At 51.0% G+C, this 13,394-nt stretch overlaps 1 protein-coding gene across 4 annotated transcripts; it reads right to left on the bottom strand.

Annotated features, from left to right (window-relative positions):
* Positions 1 to 38: 38 nt before the first annotated feature.
* LOC144951159 (uncharacterized) lies at positions 39 to 13,392 on the bottom strand. 4 transcript variants are annotated; one of them, XM_078881285.1, is made up of 6 exons: positions 13,270 to 13,392; positions 9,861 to 10,065; positions 6,937 to 7,487; positions 6,044 to 6,725; positions 5,312 to 5,635; positions 39 to 4,328 (listed from the first exon to the last, which is right to left on the bottom strand). In XM_078881285.1, the coding sequence occupies exons 2-5, from the start codon at positions 10,008 to 10,010 to the stop codon at positions 5,405 to 5,407; spliced, it is 1,614 nt and encodes a 537-aa protein (XP_078737411.1). In that variant the 5' UTR covers positions 10,011 to 10,065; positions 13,270 to 13,392; the 3' UTR covers positions 39 to 4,328; positions 5,312 to 5,404. The 4 variants fall into 4 exon arrangements, with proteins under 4 accessions (XP_078737411.1, XP_078737410.1, XP_078737412.1 ...); XM_078881284.1 differs by lacking the exon at positions 13,270 to 13,392 and adding an exon at positions 12,379 to 12,878; XM_078881286.1 differs by lacking the exons at positions 39 to 4,328; positions 13,270 to 13,392 and adding an exon at positions 12,379 to 12,878 and having other exon boundaries at positions 5,038 to 5,635.
* Between the last annotated feature and the right edge of the window lie 2 nt (positions 13,393 to 13,394).

Raw genomic sequence — 13,394 nt, 5'->3', positions numbered from 1 at the left:
GCTTCACCTGAATACGATGGCTTGTGTCGCTATCGAAACGTCGCGATCTATGAAATGTTTTTTTTCTATCCACGTGACTTTACCGAAAGAACCAAAGAGTAGGAACATAAACCAACCAACGCGACCTGGAGCACGCTGGAAGGAACAAGGGGTGGGACACGCGTGCACGAGATCGAAGACGCAATAACGTGGCATGGGTCACGCTGCATGGAACACGGAGCGGAGGAAACGTGGCCTCCCGTGTACGGCACTCGCCCAACGACGGCTGAGCATTTTGTTTTGGCCACCGTTAACGAGGGGCACCGGTCGGATATCCACCCGCGCATAAAAATCACGGACGCGAGGCCGCGTGGCATCAGCATCCACATCTTCACAGCAGGAATAGCCACTGTGACAGCAGCAGAAGCAGCGATTAGCGCTGCCCCCATTTCCACTGCAGACCCAAACTCGGACATGACCTCGTTCAGCCTCGGTCTGTCATCATAAGCCATGCAGTCCCACCGCATGCAGGGCTCAACACACGTTGCCACCGCCAGACCTCGGCACCGGATACACATGCTGACTCCGCCGATTCGAGGACTGTACCGGGTCGCACCTTCGGGACGACAACTCGTAGCAGCAGCAGCAGCACCTGCAGCTGACCGCAGCGAAGTGAACAGCGGGAACTTCGTGCAGTCACACGGCGACCAGCCGCCCCCATGACGCGGAAACCCCAGCAGCGGTGCGCATTCGCCGCTTCTAGATGTTGGTGGTTCGAATACAGCGGCCGCCCTGGTTATCACTGCTGCGGTGTACGTTTTGACCAAAGTAATGTACGGCTAAACGCCGTCTCCTGTCTCCCGGTGGATGTTTAAAGATCCCGTGATGTCATTCGCAAGAGCAGGCCCCACTGTGCGTGCCGGGCGTTGCGGTCCAAATTTGCCAAATTAGAAAAATGACACCGCAAGTTACTCGAATTGGGATCGCACGCAGCAATCATTGCCCCGCCCCTCCCCCTACCGGCCAAATAATATCCCAGGGCACTCTGGGAAATGAGACTCATCCTCCTGGCCTCTTGACTTATCACCTGGTTCAACAGAATGACACTTGAACTGGACAAACAGGAACATTGTTCCACCCCACATTGAAATATACACACACGCGAGTGATATACACTATACGCTAAGTCCTCGCTTAACGCGCGGTGTTTTCACACTAAAACGCGTTTCCACTATAAAGCGGTTCTTCCATTCGGGAACACTTTTCACGCAAGGCAGAATTCGCACCGTTATGACGTTAATTTCTGAGCGGTCAACGACAAACTACTTTCTTGAGCCCCGCAGCTGAGCGGAGTGATACATTAACGCGGCGGGGTGCCCTCAGTAGTGTCCCGCCATCTCACTGTGTGGTGGGCGTAGTAGTAGCAGCACATCGTGTCTCCAACGTTATTGTTACATCATTTATGAGGAAACAGTTTTTTGCTTTACGCATTTTTCACTTAACGCGCACTTTTCAAGAATGCATTGATCTCGTTAGATGAGGACTTACTGTATACGCGCACACACACTCGTGGAATTTAAACAGTACGCATTTATTTTAATACGTAGTAGGCTTTCGTGACCAATATGATCCACAAGAGGTTTTATGGGTTAGATCGTGTACATATAAATGCCATTAAACCTGCCACCACCCGACACAGCCAATTAGTAAGGGTTGTCACGTAAACAGAACGTGCCAATTAGTTACTAGTTCAACACACCGGTGTGTTGGAGAGTAAACCCACAATTAAAATTCGAGTACGACGTTTCGCCAGTAATTACAACCAGCATCAGCCAGGTTTATGGCTGTCGCCTGATGTTGTGGCTGTGTTCTGATGATGCTAGTTGTAATTACTTTCTGGCTGCTGCCTGATGATGCAAGTTGTAATTAATGGTGAAACGTCATACTAGTAACGAATTGGCATGTTTTGTTTATGTAATAAACCTTACTAATTGGCTGTGTCGGGTAGTTGCAGGTTTATCGACGTTAATATTTACGCGATGTAACCCAAAAAACATCTAATGGATAGTATGCATCGATAAGATTGTATATATATATATATTAAAAATATATATACAGTGCAACCACGCGTCAAAGTCATCATCGAAGAAAGATGGCTTCCCTCACCCCGACAGCCCCACCCCCAGGCCCCTCCTGCCACCCCAGCCAATCAGAACGCTGGAAACAAACTGTCAAACCCCTCAGTATCGTTTAATATTGTGCCCCGTGTCAATAAAGCTTCACAGACACATCCGATCACACAACGAACCTACAACTTTTGGCTTTTAAAATACAGGGAACAAGTAGGTGTCTTGTAATGTCGACAATAAATCCGTTTGGAAAAACCGTTGACATTTCCCTCCATTTTGTTTCCCGGCCCGCCTTTACCGGTGTCAGGTCACGGGGTCAAGCCGATGGAAACGTCACGGCAGCGGGACACCCTGTGCGTGCTCAGGACCAGCAGCGTTGGGAGACTCTTCATGGAACCGCGTTTTTGTTAAATGTGATATTTTTCTGTTAAGTAATTCAAGTTGTTTTACCATGTTTAGGTTGTAAAACTAAACGATGAAACTATTTGTAATTTACCAGGTATGGCCTTACGAGGTATATAATAATTTTTCAGAAAGTGACCTGGCCACAAATGACAACTCAAAGAAGTGGCTTATTATCATATGGAAGTTTATAGAAGCAGCCAAATACCCTGAACGCGTGATGTTGATTTAAAACGTGGAGGGAAAAATCAGACGATCGGGAGAAAAATTCAAACTCAAAATTCACAACAGGCATCAGGGTCGGGATCAAACCCATGCCCTCCTGCGTACCAGGCGAGGTAGTTAACATCCCAAACTGCCTCCTCCACCCCATCTCAATTGAGATGCTCCATCCCGAGGGACAATCCGGGTACAAGGTTTCAGGAGCCTTGCGTCTTTGATTCCTTCTTGCGCGCGTAGTCGGCGCCTTTGCCTGGTGGGCGTCTCCATTGTGGCGTGTCTTCTGCCGCGCGATCACTGGCGCCCGGATCCGTCCGCTCCGTGCCAATCCACGCAGCGGCAATCTCTCACTCACCGACAGGGCAACGACGGCGATGACAATGACAATATGTACGTACGTAGTCTGTTCTCCTATAACGCGGTAGTAGTTGCGTTCCTGAAGAACACCGCGTTATGGAAAAATCGTGTTATAAAAAATAATACAGGGTAAAGCACAGTCCGCGATAACACGTGGGATGCTTACGCAGGCTGAACGAAGACTGAGGTGTGTGGGCAGCATCTTGAAGCATCCAGCATCCCAATGCGTTTTGTTATGCTACACGGAGGCAGCAGTACGACCGCTTATTTCTACTAGTGCGATGTAGTTCCATTCACTCTATCGCGTTCTATACAATTCGCATTTCTCACTTTAAAATATTCATTGCGTCCTATCGAATTCGAGTGATGAAAACACACGGCGTGACAGGAGAACTTCTTTCGCACCATACGTAGCCAACCGTGCTCATCGAGGTACAGAGAAAGGGCAACAAACTAAACACAAAAAACTGTTCTGAAGAAGTGAGTTTTCAATCTATACCAAGCGACTACAAGCGGTTAACGAGACGGTAAAAAAGTTAAACTTTAATCAACGGCTCGAGTGAGACGAGCAAAAGGCAGAGCAGGCAATAAAAAATCATTTAGACCGAGGTCTGTAAAACGAGCATCGTCCTCATTTCAAATAAAACAGAGCCGATGGCAACTGGATGAGGAGTCATTGGTGGTCTTGTCAGTTTACCGAGTCCTTGGCATAGGAACGTGGAGTTTCATCCACCGGCTCGTGACCACCCACTTGCATTGGCGTGCGCAGGAACATTCTTTGTGGACGGTGCGAGTTCAGAGTGGAGACGGGTGGTCTTGTCATTTACCAAGTCCTTGGCATAGGAACGTGGAGTTTTATCCAACGGCTCGTGACCACCCACTGCGTTGGCGTGCGCAGGAACATTCTTTGCGGACGCTGCAAGTTCAGAGTGGAGATGGCGACTCCTTGTATGTGTGTTGAACTTATTTTGCATCGTTCGTAGCCAACCGTGCGAATCGGAGGTGTGGGGGAAAGACAACAAACTAAACACAAAAAGCAGTTTTTAAGAAGTGAGTTTGCAAATCTAGATGATTTAAAAGTGCATGGCTCCAGTGGCATCCGAATATCGGAAGAGCGTTCACAACGGCCGCAGAAGCGCATCTGAAAGCGCCGCGCGATGCAGCGACCATCTTTGTTCAACGGCTTGGCCAGAAGCCGCTGGCCCAGGCCCCGTTTCAGTCCTCACAGCGCCAATCTTTGCTCTACGGTGGGACGGAGAGACGGACGGGCGAGACAAATGACTAAGGACAGGGTCGAGACACGCGAGATAGGCGAGCGTGGGAAAAAAACGGAAAGCGACAGGACACGTGACACGAACGACGGGACGGAAGAGAGTTGACGCGGGCGAGAGAGACGCGAAACGAGGCACGTAACACGGGAGGTCGGCGAGGCAGGGCGGACGGCTGACAAGAGCCCACAGACATGAAAGTCCACAGCCGCGTTGCTCTGCCTCTTCCCCCAGCGGTCGGCATAAGGCCCTGGCGCCCATTATAATTACTTCAACCATTTCTCTTCTTTTACCAGGTAATTGCCCACTGAGCTACACGGCTCTTTTTCACAGAAGCGACCTTGCTATCAATGGTGGAGCCAGGATTTTGAGGTAGGGGGGGGCGATGGCGCAGCTATCGATCGAGGGTCGAATTCGAACCGCGTTGTATGATCGGCATCGCGCACGCTGAAGGTGAATGCCTTCAGGGAAATCGTGTACTGTCTACGCAACTGCGCACAATTCTGTGAGTCACTTATAACTGCTTTGCCGTTACTCATTACCAATTATGGACTCAGACTATTGTCCTATCATCTCATAGAGTCCCTGGCACGTGATAACATGCTACACAGTGGCAGGGGGGGGTCGCAAAATGCCGATTTATTACTAATAAACCCCAATGATCCGATCGAAATTAGGGATTTCGATCGGATCATTGGGGGGGGGTAGGTGCCACCCCACCCTGCCCCATTGGCTCCGCCAGTGCTTGCTATCGCGCGATGATAGCTTGACAAAGTGGCTCATCATCACGTGGAAATTTATAGTGGCCAAATGCTCTGAACGCGTGTGGATTCTAAATGTGCAGGGAAAACCGGTGATCATGGGGGCAGAGACACGCAAACTCCAAATATACAGGCATCATGGTCGGGCTCCAACCGACGAGCTCCTGCATACCAGGCGAGGTAGTTAGCATCTCACCACCGCGGCACGCTATCCTGCCCTTGGCTGGCGCCCGGGTCCTTCGGGTCCATGGGGGCCCAGCGGCGTCTTGCCGGCCTGCGCGTGCCCCGCTCACGGCGTCCCTTCGAGGCCGCCGTCGCGGAGGTGCCGCTCCGATGCCCCGTCGGAAGGCGCCGGCAACGGCGGCGGCACCACACAGTGAGCCCTGTGGGCGTCGCGCCAGTCGGCCCGCTGGCATGCCACGGAGCAGTAGCGCAGCAGCCGGCAGCGGCCACACACGCGGTAGCGCAGCAGCCCGGCAGCACGGGAGCCGCACGACGCCCGGCCGCACCAGACCACCTCCTGCACGCGTCGACGGGAGGCCGCACGCACCCGGGTGGGACACAGCAGCCGGAGAGACGGGGCTCCCATCAGCAAGCGCTCATGGGCCAGGATATAAACTATAAACTCAATTATATAATGTTTTACCTCGCCAGGTAAAGCCCACTCTTTTTGAGCTATTAGCACTTTTTTAAAAGTGACCTGGCCACAAATGATAGCTCAAATACTCCACACGCATGTTAGTTCGAGATGTGGACGGAAACACCGAAGGACCCGGAGAGAACATCCAAACTCCAAATATACAGAAGTCAGGGTCGGGATCGAACCCACGACCGCCTGTATACCAGGCGAGGCAGTTAACATCTCGCGACCACAGCCGTGCCATTTCCACACGTGTGCGTTTTTGCAGTGATTTACACCCAGTTATACCGGCTCCGGCAGCGCCGGCTCGCGGTAGCGCAGCCCCAGGTCGGCGCCGGGCGTCCCGAGCACCGGCGCGGGCAGCGTGAGGAATCCAGCGAGGCGTCCCACGCTGCGGTTCTCCACGTAGAGCCGCAGGTACCCGCGCTCCTCCTCCTCCTCCTCCCCCGCCAACACCGCCAGCCGGGCGGCGCGCCTTGCCGACATCGCCGCCACCGCCTCCCTCGCCCGCTCCAGCGACGCCTGAGTTCGCCCCAGCTGGCGCCGGCCGTCGTCGCTGCCGGCAGCGCTGGGGAAGCCGTGGGTCTTGGCGGGGCCCCACGCCGCCAGGTCGTGCACCAGCAGGATGAGTTTGAGCGCCGCGATGAGCAGGGCCGGGCGCTCCGAGGCGAGGGCCGATGAGGCGTGGGGCAGAGCGCCGGCCGACAGGAGCCACGCCACCCGCTCGTCCCCTCCTGACGGCGCCAGCGGCTCCGGCTCCTCCTCCGTCTTCTTCTTCTCCTCCTCCTCCTCTTCCACCTCCTCTTCCACCTCCTCCGGCTTCTCGTCCGGCTTCTTCCGTCGCCCGGACGGGACGTCGGAAGCGGCGGGGGCGCCAGGAGGGAGACGGCTCCGTGGCGCCGCCGCGTCTCCCGCGCATACGTTCAGCAGGCACTCGGCCGCCATGGAGGCGGCGATCGCGCCCCAGTCGCTGCGGAGGCAAACGAGCGTTCGCAACAACGTTCGCAGCGTCCGTGAGGCGTCGTCGAACCAGACCCGCGAAGATGGGAAAGTTTTTGTGTATATAATGTATGAGCACACTTGTTTGGGGAATTACAAATGAGAAACAATACAAACTTCTTAAATAATTCCATCGGATCACCCGGGTGCGAGGGATGGCGGTGAAACGGTCAGATGCCTACCAGTCGCCCTCCTCGTCCGTCTCTCCCGCGCTCTCTCCTTCGCTCTCTCCACCTCCATTCAGCAACCCCTCCACGCCCCCACCATCTCCTCCGCTCGTCCCTTCTCCCCCGTCGGCCGCCTTCTCGTTCCCCTCCGTCGCTCCCCGCGTGCCGCCCTCGCCCACCACCTCCAGCAGGGCCCGCAGGACCCACTCCCTGCCGCCCCACAAGTGCCGCGCCACGGGCCGGGAGAGCGAGCAGGCGGCCAGGAGGCAGGCGGAGCAGGCCAGCTGACGCCGGGGAACGGACCGCCATGACCGCAGGGGCTCCAGCGCCTCTCGCAGGGAGCGAGCGCCCAGCAGCTGCAGGAAGAGCCACCCCCTCCCGGCCACCGCCGGGAGGCCCCGGGGGTCACCAGCGCCCGCCGCCCCGGTCCCGAGGCCGCCGACCCCAAGGCCCCCTTCCCTGATGACCCCGACCCCGGCCTCGATGGCTGCACGCAGCCCCACGGGGTCCCCTAGCCGCAGGCTCCGTGTCGCCTCCTCCAGCCAGCGCGTCACGTCACCCTCCACCTGCCGGGTCAGGCGGACGCGTCCACACGTGGAGCTCACTGTCATGGCTCCGTCACAGCCCTGAGCCAGCGGCTTTTGGCTTGCCCTCGAACAAAGACGGTCACCGCATCGCGCGGCGCTACCAGATGCGCTTATGCGGCCGTCTGGAACGATCTTCCTTCCAATATAATAAAGAAGCCACTGGAGCTACGCACTTTTAAATCATCTAGATTGAAAACTCATTTCTTTAAAACTGTCTTTTTGTGTTTAGTTTGTTGTCCTTACCCCACACCTACGATTAGCACGGTTGACTACGTACAGTGCGAAAGAAGTTCAGCATACATACATACATACAAGAAGCTCCCATCAGGCGGAACACGTGGAGCACGTAGAGTGACCATCAGTAACGGGCGTGAAAATGTAGCGGAGAGCTACAGGAAACTACTCTCTACTGAAGATCTCCACCCACTCACCCAAGTCGCTTGGACTGCACTACTCTACACTACACTACTTTTACACTATTACACTATTAGAGTACATTAAAAACTAATTTCTTTAGAACTGCTATTTGTGTTTCGTTTGTTGTCCTACCCCCACACCTCCGATTAGCACGGTTGACTATGTACGGTGCAAAAGAAGTTAAACGTACATACACACATACCTTGGCCATGCACGATACCCCTAACCCGGGGAAAAAAAACCCCTCACTATTTCAAGAGCTGCAATGCACCGTGTGGTGAACACGAGACTGTGGTCCTGAATAAATAACGTCACGAAGCGGTCCTTGAAGAGCCGTGCAGGTTGCCGACCCCTGCCCTTTACTGGACATCTGTGAAAGGGGGCTTTAATGGCTCATGGGATTCCTCCAATATTAATTGTTATTCTGATTCTAATCCCTTACCTCCATGCCCATACTGCATATTCTCTCAAGCCACAACCTGAAAACCCAATGTCTCACCCCCGTGCCCCGAACCGAATACCCCGTACTTCTTATAAGTACCCCCATGCCGCTGACCATCCAGGTATGCCCCAAGCCCCATACCTGTGCCCATGTAACCCATACCCCGAAATTAATATACCCTACCCCTCTAGCCCCTACCGCATGCCCAATGTTCTCTGGCTGTAACCTCAGGCTCTATACCAGGGGTGGCCAAACAGCAGCTCACGGGGCAGTCCAACCTGGGCTCGACGACAGAGCGACGCAGCCAATTTGTGACGATTCAAATCCAGCAAATTTTGTAACGCTTTGCTCGAAATGGGAGAAAATGTCTAGATTTGAAGCTTTCGTGACTGCAAGGAATCATCTTCTTAGGTTTTTTCGGTAAAGTCACGTAGGTAAAACATCAAAATGAATGAAAATAAAATAAAATAAAATAAAAAATCACGACGTTTCTGCATCAAGTGAGACTTGATGCAGCTAATCTGGCTGTGACGGTCCCACCTGATGACGGAGACTTTTGTTGCCTCCGAAACGTCGTGATTTTTTATTTTATTTTATTTTCATTCATTTTGATGTTTTACCTACGTGACTTTACCGAAAAAACATAAGAAGGGAGAAAATGTGTTGAAGCGGAAGAGCGGTCCGGGGCCATTCGACCGTGGCAGCGGAGTCAGACACGAGTACTCCTGTGGCCATGCAACCCAAACGAAAGACCGTGGAGTAAAACCACTGTATTCTGCGCTCCTGCAAAGGAGGAGGAACAGCAAAACGACACTCTCTCTCTCTGCTGAAGCCCTCTTGTTGTGGCCAGCAGCAGGACATTCTGGATTAAAATCTAATTTCTTTATTTTAATTATGTAAACTAATTTTATTTTGCCAGGTAAGGCCGACTGAGCTGTGTAGCTCTTTTTCAGATGCGACCTGGCTACAGGTGATAGCTCAACTTACAGGCTTAGCATCATGTGGAAATCTATAGCAGACAAATATACTCTAAACGCACGTTTATAAATGTGGTGGGATAAAACCGGAGGACCCGGACAAAAATCCATGTGACCACGGGCAGAGAGACAAGCGAACTCCGAATATACAGCAGGCATCAAGGTGGGGATTGTACCCACAACCTCCTGTATACCAGGTGAGGTAGTTAACATCTCCTAGCCACCGTGGTGCTCTTTTAGATTGAAAACTAATTTCTTTATAACTACTTTTTGTTTTAAGTTTGTCGTTTTCCCCCCGCACCTCCGATTAGCATGGTTGGCTACGCACTTTTCCAAATAAGTTCCACATATACCATACATTCACATTGGCATCTGACTCGTAAGCATCTTGCAATCACGCCCAAGAACAGAATACCCCCTCATCTCCTTACTCCCTTACCCCTCGACCATACGCCCCCACCTCGGCCTCGCCACGGACCACGCGCTGGTCCTCGCCCCCCCCCTCCGTGCACCGACCTCTGCGCCGGCCCTCGCCGCCGCTTCCCGGACCCTTGGCGAGAAGAGGAATGTGTGGGGCGCCACGTCTGTGCGGTCGCGCGCGGAGAAGTCCAGTCCCAGGAGTTGGCCCAGCTCGCTGAAGGCGCGGCCCGCCTCGGACATCGCCATGCCCTCTCCTCGCCTCTCACTCTCCTCCTCCAGGTCCTGCAGCCCTAGAGGGGTCCTAGAGAAGACACAGGGAGGGCGCCGCGCAAAACGCAGACGCGCAACGCGAGGTTACCGCTGTGCACCGAGCAAAACTGTGGCCACCGAGCGCGTAGGTTACCGCGGTTGTGCCGTACAGCGCCCCCGGAGTGTTTCCCGGTCGTTACCGCGAGTTGTTCGGCACCATATCTGTCCGGTTTCTTACCTTGCCGATCTCGTCAGGGAACATAAACCACCACGTGGACTCCGGTCACCCTCGCAGCAGCAGCGGCTTTTGGCTAGCCATCGAAGAAAGACGGTCGCCGCATCGCGCGCTTTTGGATGTGCTTCTGCGGCCGTCTGGAACGCTCGTCTTTCCGATATTAGGAAGCCACTGGAGCTATGCGCTTTTAAATAATTTAGATTGACAAACTAATTTATTTAAAACTGCTTTCTGTGTTCAGTTTGTTGCCATTCCCCCGTGCCTCCGATTAGCACGGTTGACTATGTACGGTGTAAAAGAAGTTTAACATACATACTTACGGGTTAGGGGTTAAGATTTAGAGTAAGGGGTTATGGAAAATATTATGGGTTCAGGTTTTGAGTTGAAGTTATGGTATGGGGTTCGGGCTTAGGGTTAGAGTGAGGGCCAGGGGTTAGAATTATCAGTGGGGTCACAGTTTATGATTTTATTTAGGGCTTAGGTTTATCGGTTTGGCAATAGGGTTCGAGTTTCCGATTCGGGTTTGGGTTCAAGGGTTACAGATAGGGGTTGGGCTCGGGCTCAGTGCGGTTTTTGGGTGAGGTTCTATTTTTGCTTGCCACAAATGAACCACAATACCTCGCTGATCTAGTGAAGGAGCATAAACCATCACGCGAACTACGCTCATCCTTGCAGCGGCGGATTTCGGCTCGACCATCGGACAAAGTCGGTGGTCACCGCATCGCGCGGCGCTATCAGATGCGCTTCTGCGGCCGTCTGGAACGCTCTTCCTTCCAATATAATAAAGAAGCCACTGGAGCTGTGCGCTTTTAAATAATTTGGATTGAAAACGAATTTCTTTAGAACTGCTTTTTGTGTTTAGTTTGTTTATCCGATTAGCACGGTTGGCTACGTACGGTGCGGAAGAAGTTCAACATACATACATTTGGGGTTAGGGATAGTACCTCATAAGTAATATAAAAAAAGTTTTTAAAAACACGCTTTAATGAAATGTACCCTCCTAGTAATGGCAGAACTCCACGCGGCCCCGAAGCTTGCCATAACGTAAGGGACCGTGGTCAATTACAGCCAACGTCAGTTGAGCGTGGACAATTAGACCCAAGCCGAAACATAACTTGTAAAAAATAATGATTAAAAATGTTTTTATGATAGAATATAGTATTGTCATCAGTATGCCATAAGTATACCAAGTTTGCAGTTGATACCACATTGGGAAGTGGGTTAAAATGCGTTACAAGATTTGAGGATACAACAACAGAGTGAGTTAATAGAAAGCGTGTAAAAAGAATGTTTAAAATAATAGATATTTTATTTTTAATGATAGAATATAGTATTGTCATCAGTATGACATAAGTATACCAAGTTTGCAGTTGATACCACATTGGGAAATGGGTTAAAATTGAGTTACAAGATTTGAGGATACGACAACAACAGAGTGAGTTAATAGAAAGCGTGTAAAAATGTTTTAAAATATATACATTTTTTAAAATGATAGAATATAGCAGAGGTGGGACAAAGTCATTGTTATGCAAGTCCAAGTCGAGTCGCAAGTCATCAAATTCATGACTCGAGTCTGACTCGAGTCCGACTCGAGTCCAAGTCACATGACTCGAGTCCACACCTCTGGAATATAGTATTGTCATCAGTATGACATAAGTCTACCACATTCAGTGTTAAGGAGGATTAGGCTTGACACATTGTTCGAAGGGATAGTGGTGGTGGTGATGATGACGGTGGTGGTGGTGATGATGATGATGGTAGTGATGGTTATGGTGATGAAATTGATGGAGGTGATGATGGTGATGGTGGTGATGATGAAAGTGGTGATGATGAAAGTGGTGATGCATATGGTGGTGAAGTTGATGGGAGGTGGTGATGATTATGATTAATGAAGGTGGTGATGATTGCGGTGATGGTGGTTTATGCTTGCAGTGACTGTAGTGATAATAGCGGTAACTATGAAGCTAATTGCGTGATAATAGCAGCAGCGATAATGGGTGAAGATGATGGCGATTACTCTTATGAAGATTATTGTGATGATGATCATAATCATTGTGATGACTGTAGTGACAGCTCTACGATTGTAATGATGGAGGTGATGACTTAACGTGCCGACAATGATAGACAAACCTCCTTCACGCATGGCGATAACAAGATGCCTTCATCCAGGGATGACTATACCGTGGCTAATGCTGATGATGACATGAAGACAGGCCTTGTTAACTTAGCAGTGGATAGATCATGATCGATTATGATGGTGGTGGCGACTTTAGGATTTGAACGACTGCCTTAACGACGAGCCAATGGGTGCTCTGAGGAGACGGAATATTGTTAAAATGTACATAAATAACTCTTAAAATGTAATACAGTTAACTGAAAATAAAGAAGTATAACTATTACCCCTACGGCGATAAGTTAATGGGGTTTAGTGTCTCGTTTATACTGTGGTGAGGTACAATTCGGCGTTGTTTTGTGGCGATGGGAAGGCTTGGGAGGGGGTTAGGCCGGAACTGGCGTTATTAACAGAGAACTCTTTACATTTAGAGGCGATTTACCTCAGAAAATTAACTACTAAAAGTTGTCAATACAGTCAGAGAGTTCATTATGTTGGCTTGTTACATTTTATTTTGCTCGCTGCTAGAATTTAAATTTAATTTTTAATAATTAGCGGAGCGTAAGGCGGAGCCAACACCGGAACCTCTTTGATCTGCCCCCTCGTGTGGGTCACCGTGTTAAAGACGTCGCTTACACCCTCTATTAAACACAAAATATATAACAAATATAGATAGAATATACGTGACACGGACGGTAACGATTACGAAAGTTTACTTAATGAGTTAATTTCCGTTGCCCTTAGCGACAAGGCAGCTTAATCCGTCTCGGCTTCAATACTCTATTACATCATTACTCGTAATCCTATTATTTTAACACGTTACATCTTATCAACAGTGTCCCGCTACTGTTTATAGATTTGTTTGTGTTTAATATTTAACAGCTACAGTATATTTATTTTTAACTTACTTTTGCCACGCGTTGTGCCGAGGGCCTGTGGTGCTAGCGGCTTGGCCGGCTGAGACGCCACCTCGGCGGTTGGCGCTTGTAGGCCGCACCGCTCCAACAGCCGATCTCTCGCTCACGCAAACTCC

The sequence above is a fragment of the Lampetra fluviatilis genome, chromosome 61 (assembly GCF_964198595.1).
Source record: "Lampetra fluviatilis chromosome 61, kcLamFluv1.1, whole genome shotgun sequence".
Taxonomy (NCBI): domain Eukaryota; kingdom Metazoa; phylum Chordata; class Hyperoartia; order Petromyzontiformes; family Petromyzontidae; genus Lampetra; species Lampetra fluviatilis.
The sequence above is the reverse complement of the archived record's forward strand: the minus strand, read 5'-3'. Positions and strand labels throughout refer to the sequence as shown.